The 11,866-nt window shown below is 44.9% G+C and overlaps 1 protein-coding gene across 1 annotated transcript in view; it reads left to right on the top strand.

The window, feature by feature from the left end:
- Positions 1-11,866, top strand: part of LOC126522426 (26S proteasome non-ATPase regulatory subunit 6-like) — a 31,890-nt gene extending 20,024 nt beyond the window's left edge. The window contains exons 6-8 of the mRNA XM_050171177.2: positions 1,020-1,188; positions 5,721-5,826; positions 11,754-11,866. Coding sequence (XP_050027134.1) covers positions 1,020-1,188; positions 5,721-5,826; positions 11,754-11,822 — 344 coding nt within the window. The 3' untranslated portion in view covers positions 11,823-11,866. The remainder of the gene's footprint in view (positions 1-1,019; positions 1,189-5,720; positions 5,827-11,753) is intronic.

Genomic DNA, 11,866 nt, shown 5'->3' on the forward strand with positions numbered 1-11,866 from the left:
TTGTAGCAGAGCAACCATGCAGTGTGCACGCCCATAGCATAATTGAATCGTGTATGCAAGTGCGTGCAAGAAAAATTGATGGCTCTGCACCCATCAGAAAAACCAATTGAGTCAGAAACTTGCAGTAATCCTTTGTTTCGTCGCCAACAAGGAGCAATCGGTTTTTGCGAGCTGAGTCTCCAGAAAAGAAATGCAGGCATGGCAGCATCGTTTGTATACGGTGGCATTGTTTGTACATAGCAGTGCCCACCTGTCCACAGACTTAATCGCACCCCTGTGAGCAACAGATGAGCGAGCAGCTAGCGGTGACCCTTTTGAGAGATTAGTAACCATATAGACGTCACAATTTTTACGAGCACAACGAAAGGAAACAGCCCGGTAGACGAAATCAAAACTAATCGCCACACGCCCTCGCTGGAACCCCAGCGTCAAAAAAGCCATGAAATGAAAGCGAAGAGACTGTGCAACGAAAAAAAAAAAAAATAGAACAATTCCTTGCATCCACACAGGGTGGCAGCGCTTGCTGGGCAACAAAGACTTGAAAAATCGCCACGTTTTTTAACACACAGTTAGCATTGTAACTATATGACATCGACCATTTGTGACTTGTTCACAGCACCGTATTTTATGGCATTGACCCTTACATGGTCGAAAAGAACAGAAAAAAAGCCTGCAATAGAGGGCATGCCATGAACAACTGCAATTGGTGCTTTCATATGTGTTCAAAAACTAGGACATGTTCACATATCTGCTGGAAGTATTCATATAGCCAGTAATTAATAACTCCAACCTAATTGAATACACAATATAACATACGTACAATGTACTGTTTACATTCATCTGCCTAGATAGCTCAGCTTTCTTTAACATGTCGTGCATGATAGCTGGGACACCTTGTATGGTGCACTGTGATTTCCTGTAGTCATGCTCTTCCTTCGCAAAGGCAACCTCTCTAAGGCTGTTGCGTGTTTTCCAGGTGAAGCTTGATCTCACTGCTCTGGTTTTTGCGTGTGTTGCAGCGCATGTGGAGCAGATTCTCCAGCGGGACCGACTGTGGGCTCCGCATGTTCGTTTCTACGTGCGCGAGATGCGCATCCTGGCCTACAGTCAGCTTCTGGAGTCCTACCGCAGCCTGACCCTGCAGTACATGGCCAATGCCTTTGGCGTTACTGTTGCCTTCATCGACCAGTGAGTCTCCCTATTCTGTCAAGACAGCATGCACATCCAACTACTGAATTGATGCGACCTTACATTTAACAGTGGTCTGGCATTGTTCTGAAATGTTATCCATTATTTACCTATTGTTTCTCCTAATTATGTCCTGTGAGCCCTTATCCATTCCAACACAAATGGTCAAAATAGTGCATGCATCTTTTTATAGTAGTACTAGAGCAGTACCACTGCAAAGCTGTATCGCTCCTCTAATTTGAAAGCTGCTTGTGTTAGTGGAACATTAAGACATAGTCCTGCTGTGGTACTCCACTTGTGCATCTGGGATGCTCTTTGCTGGTGCATCATTAGGAAACCCTGTTTTCTCCAAGTTAGTCGTAAACGTGATGTGCAATTGAATCCTATCGTAACGAACCTGGATAAAGCGAATTTTTCTGTATGTCGAACAAGTGAAGCTTACTCGCTAATAGTCGTGGAAAAAACTCGCTCATAACAAACTGTGCATTGGATATAACAAACTCGGGGCATCTGCTCATTTGTTACACTGGTACTGTGCCGACATTGAAGGAACTGGAACGAGTCTATTCAGTCTTGCGCATCGAGAATTGCATCCTTCGTGATGCTGAGGAACAATTCAAGGCGCAGGAAGAAATGACTCCTAATTGCATTAAGGGGGGACGCGGGTTTTACATCGCGAAAAATGGCCAAAAATTCGATTTTTTGAAAATAACATTATCAGTTTCTATAACCCTTTTTCTATCTGATACCCAAATATCATCACTATAAACCACTTAGAAGTGCTCAAAAAAATTTGTTTTATCAGCCAAGGTGGCGAAAAGTCTTGCGGAAATCAAGAAAGAACATCGTTTTTCACGCCACAATATCTCCGGAACGGCGCGACCGAGCGCCTACATCTTGGTCTCGTTGGAAAGCGCATTTCTCCGTCTTCAAATCTGTCGCTTCAGCGATCTCCTCCATACAGAAACAAGCGCACAAAAAGGAAATGATTGAGGGTCGTGCCTGAGTCGCGATTGGCCGCGCCCGCCACGTGACTCCAGCGCGGTTCGCCATTGGTCCGGCGCTGGCGTCGTCTGCTCGGCTCTTTCCACCTTGCGAGTTTGAAGTCTCCACTCGCCGTGATCTCGATGTGCCAAAACGGGCGCTACGCGGACATCGCATTAGCGTGGCCGACCCCTACGCTTGTGGATGTTTCAGACTCTCGGCTAAGCATTCCGAGCATCGGCGACGCGGACTTCGCGACCAAGATTCGCGCGCGGAATCCTCGGACATGCGGCTAAGCCTTTCAGCAGTCCGTGTTTCGAATTCGTGGCATATTCATATCGCGCACGCAATCCTCAGAAATGCGGCTTAACATTTTGCGCATAGGGAGTCTCCGACTCGGCGATCATGCACATCGCGCGCGGACTTCTCAGACCGTCACCTAATCATTTTGTGCATCGGCGCCTCCGACTGCGCAAATAAGCACATCGAGTGTTGACTCCTCGAGCCCGCGGCTAGGAATTTGGCGCGTCGGCACGTAGGACTGCGCGAATGAGCGCGTTGAGTGTCGACTCCTCGAGCCCGCGACTAGGCATTTCGCGCCGCGGCACCTCGGACTGCGCGAATAAGCGCATCGAGGGTCGACTTCTCGAGCCCGCAACTAGGCATTTCGCGCGTCGGCACCTTGAAATGCGCGACTAAGCACATCGCGCGTCGGCTCCTTGTATCTGCGGCTATGCATTTCGCACATCGGCACTTCGGACTCGCAACCAAGCACATTGCACGTTCACTCTATTGTCATATTGTCACGATAGCTCGTAACAATATCTATCATACCACCCCTTCATAAAGAGAACCTCATCATGAGCTCTGTTCATTAGGCCCCTTGGGCTGGCACACACCTGGCTGCAGAAGTGATCGAGGCATCATACAAAAGTAAAATTCTGGAAAGCACCTAGCAGCTGCATATCTATCACTGGCTCTCTGATCGTAAGTTCCACAGCCACTGTCAGGTGAACATGACTTGGAAGGCTACTTACACTCAGAGCCTTCATTCAGTAACATGGTCAATTCTACCAAATGAAAAATGCCTCACTGATTGTAATGGAGACTGCTATTAATCAGGCAGCCTGCATGTACAACACTGGAACTATATTCATGCCCACACAGAGTTCTACACTTCGGTTTGAAACCCAGGCACCATGCTCTTTGTAGAGCATGGTGCCTAATAAAGTTTCTTGTGCTAGTTCAGTGGCCAGTGTGCTATTATTTTGAGAGTGTGCAGTCACACATTTAGTATGGCCATTCTTACAAAACATAGAGCTTCAAAATGGTGCCATTTGTATTGCTGTAGATTCACTTCAGCAAAAGCTACATTTGTTTGAAACTTCAAATGCGTTTATTTCAGTTCGATGTTTTTGCACACTGTACTCCGCCTTACGGGTGTTTTTTCTGGGTTGTTTTTGGCCAAAAATGGCAAGGGTGGTATCATTTTATTCGTGTTGAAATGATCTGGGTGGTGATGCTATTTTTATTACTCTTGCACCGTCATTAAAATTACATTCAGGTATAGTAATTGCTGCTAATTAGAAAAACAATGTTCGTAATAAATGCAAGATTGTTTTCTTGTCTGCAAAATGTTTCCAAATGAATAAAAATAGCATCACCCCCTACAGTAGGTCTTTAGCAATGGTGTCATGCATTTAGTTTTTGGTTTAGCAAGACGGAATCATCAAAAAGCCCCGTAACGAGGTTGAAATTAATTTGACTTCAGACCTCAATATTGTTTGAGCTGCTACAGCTATCAAAAATCTAATTACAGATCTGAAATCAGCATGAAGAATTACCCCAGGCAGTGGAGTTTATTAAAGATTCACCCAAAAATAAGAAAAACATTTTTAAGACCCACTTCCCCCCTTAAATAAAGTTACTTGCTAACTTCCCTCTGCTAGAGAGAACAAACTTGTACACAATGAATGCATCACAAAATCTTAAGTTCGTTATAAGCAACTTTGGGTATATCGAAATACCGGATATATCAAGCTATATTTAGTGTAAAACCTTGCTCAATATAACCAGGTGGGATTGAATAAAGATATTGCAGCATCATTCAGTAAATGTAGAGACGAAAGTGTTTTGGAACCTTCATTGGAGTCCAGATGGTGTCATACTTGTTGAAATTATCAACATATCATGTTGCCACTGAATCTCGGAAAATTTTGTGGTGATCCTTGAAATCCTTCGAATGTGAATCGCCCATTTTGAAGGCCCTCCCTTAAGTTTCACGGAGTGCTTAATAATCCCTGAATTTCGCTTTAAGTTAAGCTTATTGGATTTTATTTGACTATGTGACAACACGATTTATGCAAGGCCAAGAGTCAAACCAATCCGATTCCATTAGCATTTCTATGGTAGGGAGCCATCTTGTTCGTGGTGCCTGAGGATGATTTAGGTGAAAAAGCATAGCGAACATCAATGTACAATGAGCAGAATGCTTGCTTGTCGTTTAAGACTGTGTTTTGTTTTCAAGTTGCCAGGCATCATGGTGCTTTAACCCTTGAAAATGCTTTGTCAGCGCCTTGAAAACCATTGAATTTTATCCTCAAAAATCTGCTATGAACCCTGTTTTCGTCAATTTGCTGGTAGGGTTATTGCAGATTTTGGCATAAAGGAATCGGTTTAGTTTCGTGCAGCACTCCCTGTTTAAGAGGCTAGAAGTGCTACTTTTGCACTGAGTGAATAGAGTTAATATAGCCAACTCCAGAGGAAAAGCTTCCCATAGCACATATCCACTGAAATTGGTAACTACAGGTGCACCATCATGTTGCTACGCTGTGCAGGCTTGCAGGCCATGAGACGTTCAATCAAATGCCATTCTGAGCATCTTCACAGTATGGTCGCACCATCTTGTTCAGCTGCCTGCAAACGCACTCTTTCGTGCACTGTAAAGTTTTCTTGAAATTTTATAAATAGCCATCGGATATTTCTCAAAAACATGCAGAATGACGTTTACATGCTACATGTATATGCTTGCTTACGCATCAGATTTTTATTATTTTTAGCGTTATAAAAATGAGCGGTAGCAATATGGCGGTGCCTTTTCAGTTGCTAGTTGTTTTGCCCAGCTTTTACCTTGGAGTTAGTATACTAGCTCTATGACTGAGTGCTTCGGTTGCTGTTTCCCTAATTACAGGACCCCTTCATAGTTTGTTTTAGCTTAAGTCATGTATAATTTTTTATCTTGCTTACTACCTGCCGCAATTGCTTAGTGGCTATGGTGTTGGGCTGCTAAGCGCGCAGGATCGAATCCCGGCCATGGCGACCGCATTTTGATGGGGGCAAAATGCGAAAACACCCGTGTACTTGGATTTAGGTGCACGTTAAAGAACCCCAGGTGGTCCAAATTTACGGAGTCCCCCACTACAGCTTGCCTCAAATCAGATCGTGGTTTTGTCACGTCAAACCCCATAATTTAATTTTAACTTGCTTACTCTGTCTGTTCAATGTGGTATACAGAGCATGGAGTCACGTAGCACCTTTGTCACTTGCAGGGAGCTGGCACGGTTCATCGCCGCTGGGCGACTGCACTGCAAGATTGACAAGGTGGGCGAAGTGGTCGAAACCAACCGACCAGACAGCAAGAATTACCAGTATCAGGTGAGGGTGGCTTGCCTGGTATCACAATGCCCGTTTGAAGGGACACCACAGGGAAACACCAGATCAGTTTAGACTGATAAAGTGTTCTCTCAAATCTCTATTTTGTTAAGTTCACTGTAGGATCTTGGTTACTGGATTAGGAAATGAAAGCCAGATTTCATCCTTTTACTTTTGTGCCAGAACCACAGTGCAGATACTGTGTTTACCAACACAATTCCAACACGCCCCCGAAGCTAACGCACAACCCATTTTCGTGAGCTTTAAGTTAGAAGTAACAAGAAGTGACCTTCACAGAAGGGGAATAAAAAAAAAAATACTTTTTCATAATGAAAGTGGTGCGCTGTCATCACCATTGGCACTTCATTGGCCACAGATACCGAGCACGCAGGGGCGGTATTCTCAAATGATTTTTTTGAGATACTACTACCACTTTTGCTAGATTTTACATGACTCTGCATCAGGCCTATCGAAATATGCAGCTGACAGTGCTCCTGGCACTGTGCGCAGATGCTGTATAGACTCAGGTGAGGGCTGCACCTACAACTTGGCAGCCCAAAATTTGGCTAAAAAGGATTTCCAACGAAAAAGCAAATGCGTTCGGTGCCTCGATGCCATGCGTGTGCATCCGCATCGCATTTTTGCACACTGCGTACTTCTGCGCGCCGCTGCTAGTGGCGAGAGCTGCACATTTACCTCTGATGCAGTGGTACATCTGGGGATGCAAGCTGTGCACAAGTCACTGGCTGCACCGGCACCGGCACCATTTTGACCAGAAGGCTTGGTCCCATGTAAGGGCCACACCTTGTCAAAATTGTGAAAGAAAAAAAATTCCTGCTCTTACACGAGTCTATACAGTAGTGAGCTTGCATAGCAGCAGAAACGCTAGCGGCCGTATACGTTGCCACATCCAGTGCTGAGTCACACGAAATCTCGCAGAAGTGATCATCCCTCCAAAAGTGGCGTGTGTACCACTCTAGATCGTAGTTGAGCGCAAAATGAACCCGCAACCACCTTCACGAAAGCATGCTTTGTAGCTATGACGCTGCGTCTGGCGGCTCTGGCGCTGGGCTGTTTCCAGTGCCGCGAATGCAGTTTTAGTTTCGTATCCTATTGTAACACGCAGGAAATTTTCAGACCCATTTTCTCGACAAACAGGTGCACGTTAGATTTGGGTAAATACGGTACACCAGTGTGATGTCGTAGATTTCAAAGCACTCTTTTGTGTGCACCATTGTGGCTCAGTAAATGTTCTTGAAGCTTGCTCAGTTCAGTCTGTTCCGTTCTTTTAGAATGCACTGTAGTGCATATTTATCAATAAAATAGTGGCTAGGGTCGAGTGGGTGCTCTCGAAATCCACACTGTCACGGCAAAATGGTGCAGGAACTTCTAGGTGGCGGTGTCACCTGTCTCTCATTTTCTTTTCATTTTTACTTATCAAGTCACCTCTCATGGTAAGAGTGTCATTTTTGTAATCGTGGAAGCACAATTTACGCGGGTTGTCCATAAATTAAGGTTCCCAAGGAGCTGCAGTCGCAAGGAGCACTGTTATGCGGGATCTGGCGACACTGGCATGTAGCTTGGTTCCCCCTCTCCCACTCCCTGACCCGGTAAGCTGTGCAAATTGCGCTCCATGATTCATTTTTTGTGTGCAAGAAACGCTGTGCCGGTGGACATACACTCCCAACTGTGTGAAGTCTACGGAGAAAAGTGCGTGAGCGTACAACACATGCACAAATGGTGCCAAGAATTCAAAGATGGACGTACAGACATGCATGTCAAACAGCGTTCTGGATGGCCATCGGTTTCAGACGAAACAATTGCAAAGGTGAAAAAACAGTGCTGAAAGATCGAAGTGTGACAGTTTGGGAGCTCTGCAAGATGATCTCTGATGTCAGCAAGACCTGCATTGACAAAATTTTGACTGGCCACTTAGGGTATGCCAAGGTGTGTGCAAGGTGGGTCTTGAGAATGCTTACGGAGGACCACAAACGGCAGCGTGTTGAAGTGGCCCGCAAATTCCTTCAGGCCTACGAAACCAACGTCGAGGAATTCTTGGACTCTACTGTCACTGGGGACGAGACCTGGGTCCAATACACGACACCAGAAGCCAAACAACAATCCCGTCAGTGGAAACATCCAGAGTCTCCGAAGCCGCGAAAGTTCAAACAAACACTGTCTGCCGGCAAAGATGGCAAGCGTCTTTTGGGACAGGAAGAGGTTATTGTTGTGCGAATTCATGCCTGCCGGTACAACAATCAGTGCGGACCACTACTGTGAGACATTGCAGAACTTTCAGTGCGCAATTCAAATCAAGAGGAGAGGCATGCTCACGAAGGGACTGTGTTTCCATCAGGACAATGCTCATTCGCACATCGCCCATGTAGCAAACAATATCGTCAACAAATTTGGATGGGATTTTGTCACGCACCCGCCCTACAGCCCAGACATAGCCCCAAGTGACTACCATCTCTTCCCTGAATTGAAACACCTGCGTGGGATGTATTTCATAACCTGAGAGGAGCTGAAAGAAGATGTTTTAAGCTACCTTCACGGTGCGGCGGGAGAGCTCTACAATTCAGGCTTAAAGAATATGGTACACCACATGCAAAACTGCATTGATCTCAACAGCAATTATTTCGAAAAATAGGGGAAGTCTAAGCTTTCTAAAAATGCATTACTCATTGCCAGTAAACAGGTTTTTCATTGTGAAAAATCATTGAGAACCTTATCTTACGGACAACCCTCATACTAATACAACTGACACAATCTTTTTTTAATGTCTGTTCAAACCCCCATTGTAGATGGGACAATTCAGAAACCTTTGTTCAGTTTCCTGTTTTACTTATTTGAATGTTTGGTAAAGTAAGCAGGCTTTTGAGGTTCCTCGATATTCCTGTTCAAAGTGGCACTGCGATACTTGAACAAAGCCATTATAGTGGCTTTAATGGCTACGAAATGCTGTTGTGGACATGCCAAATATTATTTGGCATTTTATAGAATAACTGCATACAACATAATAAGCAGAACCTCGCTGATACGTTTTTGAAAAAGCAGCGAGGAAAATGCACTAACTGGGAGAACTTACTATCCAAAGTATCCAAGAAAAAAAAAATTTGACGGACTCTGCTATTGTTGACATCTACATAATGCAAAGCCTCGTGCGGATCATTGCAGCACGAAACGCCATTGCGTGTCGAGCTGGTGGTGTTTCGGCAGCCGGAGATGCATTTCGTTGTTTTTCTATTGCGTGGTGTTTCAAGAGGGCGATGGGAAACAGAAATGAAATCGAGGTGGTGGGCGACGCTGGATCCCACTGAAGTGAAACGTGATGCCCATAACGCGCCGCCTGCAGCAGGGAACGGAGGCTCGTTTGGATTATTGCCTACTAAAGGCGGGCAGTACACTACCAATGGCACTACGCACGATGCGCTGTCAAAGAGATAGGTGAAGATGATTATCGCAATAAAGGTCTGGCGAGGATAGCTGTGAATACAGCGTGTGACAACTTGGGTGGAGATTAGCTGGAACCGGTATAAGAAACTGCGTGCCATCGGTTTCACGTGTGACAGGCGGCTATATACTGTTATTGATCGCATGCGCAATTTGTTCCTTTTCTTGTTCATATGGGATCTAGCGACTGGAAAATAGAGTGTTTTAGTTTGGCGTTCTTACGCTCCGCTCAGCAGCTAAGCGGAGCGGAAAGAGAGGGCGCTAGAAGGAAGTAGTATTGTGTTTAATCTCTCATAAAAACAGGCGAGTACATAGTAGAGCAGCTTCCAGGTTTATTTTATGCAGACGACATTGTGTTGCTACCTAACAAGCAAAGTGATTTGCAACGTCTGGCTAATATCTGTGGACGGGAAGGCAACAATTAAGGTTTGAAATTTAGTGTTAGAAAATCAGGTGTTATGGCATTTAATGAAAACAGTGAACAGACAGTGGCGATACAGGGCCAGGAAATACCTAGGATAACAGAATATAAATACCTTGGTATATGGATAAACGAAGGCAATAGATATGTGAAAACACAGGAAAAAACAATAACAGTGAAAGGGAAGAAAAATGCAGCCATAATGAAGCACAGAGTGCTGTGGGGATACAATAGGTATGAGGTCCTCTGAGGTATGTGGAAAGGTGTAATGGTTCCAGGACTTACCTTTGGAAATGCGGTTGTTTGCTTTAAATCAGGGGTACAATCAGGGCTTGATAGGAACCAAAGGTCAGTGGGTCGCCTCGCATTGGGTGCTCACGGGAAGACTACAAATGAAGTTGTGCAGGGTTATATGAGCTGGACTAGTTTTGAAGTGAGGGAAGCTCGCAGTAAAATTGAGTATGAAGAACGGCTGAGGAATATGGAAGAAAGTAAATGGGCTGGGAGAGTGTTCAAGTATCTGTACAGGAAAAACATTGATTCACAGTGGAAGAAAAGAGCTAGGAAGCTTACCAGCAAGTATGTGGCCTCTAGGGGGGGCAACACGGCACCAAAGAAGGTCAAGCGGAGAGCCAGAGAGGCTGAAATATTATCATGGGTGGCGGCAATGGAAAAGAAACCTGCCATGAGTAACTACTGAAGAGGAAAAAACGAAATCAGGAAATAAACAACTTATGATAACTCAAAGGGAAGCTCATTACTTTTCGAAGCGAGATAGGGATGCCTTAGAACACACACCTATAAATCGCGATATAAGAAGGAAGAAGAAGCATGTGCTTGCTGCAGTAAAGCTAGAGAAACTATGGAGCATGTTTTATTAGAATGTGAAGACATCTACCCAGCGGTTGATTTAGGCGCCACTGGCCTCCTTGAAGCCCTTGGGTTCAGTGAGAGTAAGGGGAAAGTAAACATGTCCGCAATAGAGATTAGTAAGAGGCGATTGGAAGATTGGTGGAAGAAAAGTAGGGAAACGACAAAAAAACGGAGACGCACAACACCAAAGTTCACAATAGGGGTCAGAAAACTTGGTTATGGGAAGTCAATGTGTGTGTGTGTGTGTGTGTTTTCTTTTTCCTTTTTTTATTTTTTAACCTAGGTAGGACATTAGGCAGTATAATAGCGATAGCTTAGTGGCGCAACCCATGCACGGCCCCATTCCAAAGGGGACGCTCACAACATCCATCCATCCATCCGCTACGCTACGCTAAACATGTAACTAAAACGTGAAAATCGCCCGCTGCTCCACTGTGGCTTAGCGGGGCGACTCGGAGTGGAGTGTACTGTAAAGATGCTCAACTAAAACACTCTAAAGTATACGATCGCAGTCCATAGCAGAGAACGGTGGCGCGTTTTGGTTATTGCCTATTAAAAGCGTGCACTACGCTTCCGACGGCACCACGCGCTGTGAAACAGATAGGTGAAGAGGCTTATCGCAATAGGATTGGCGGTGATAGCTGTCAGTGCCACGTGCTATGATCCTGGAGAAGATTTGCTGGTACCGAAATGAGGAACTGAGTGCCTGCCGGCGTTTTCACATGAGATAGGTGGGTGAGTATTATGATGAAGCTGCCAAGGTGGGCAGCTATATACTGTTCTCCATCCTGCATTTTTTTGTTCACATGGGAGCTAGCAGCCGGAAAACAGATGAAACGATCGCAGCTTGGCGACGTACTGAACGTTGGTGCTGAAAAATCTTGTTTTCCGGGAATGTATGAACCGGTAGAAAATGAGCATAACTCCTTTGGGTAATTTTTTTATTTTTTGGATTGCAAATGTTGGCGCTGAGAAAACGTACATAACGGGAACGTATCAACGAGGTTCTACTGTACTTGGAAATCATTATGTACACTGTACAGGAAGTAGCGAAGTGCACTGTGATGCAGGAATTCGGTGAACCACAAGTTGGGACTGTGTATTGTCTGTGCCTTGATTCTCTTGTTGATTTATGAGTTGCAGTGTGCAGAATGGGGCATTAATCTTTTCTTTTTTTTTACAGGCATGCATAAAGCAAGGCGACATCTTGTTGAACAGGATACAGAAGCTGAGTCGTGTAACGAACATCTAAGCTTAGCCTGTTCGAGGCAAATAAATGCGTTTGTGACTTCCACA

The sequence above is a fragment of the Dermacentor andersoni genome, chromosome 6, assembly GCF_023375885.2.
Source record: "Dermacentor andersoni chromosome 6, qqDerAnde1_hic_scaffold, whole genome shotgun sequence".
Taxonomy (NCBI): Eukaryota; Metazoa; Arthropoda; class Arachnida; order Ixodida; family Ixodidae; genus Dermacentor; species Dermacentor andersoni.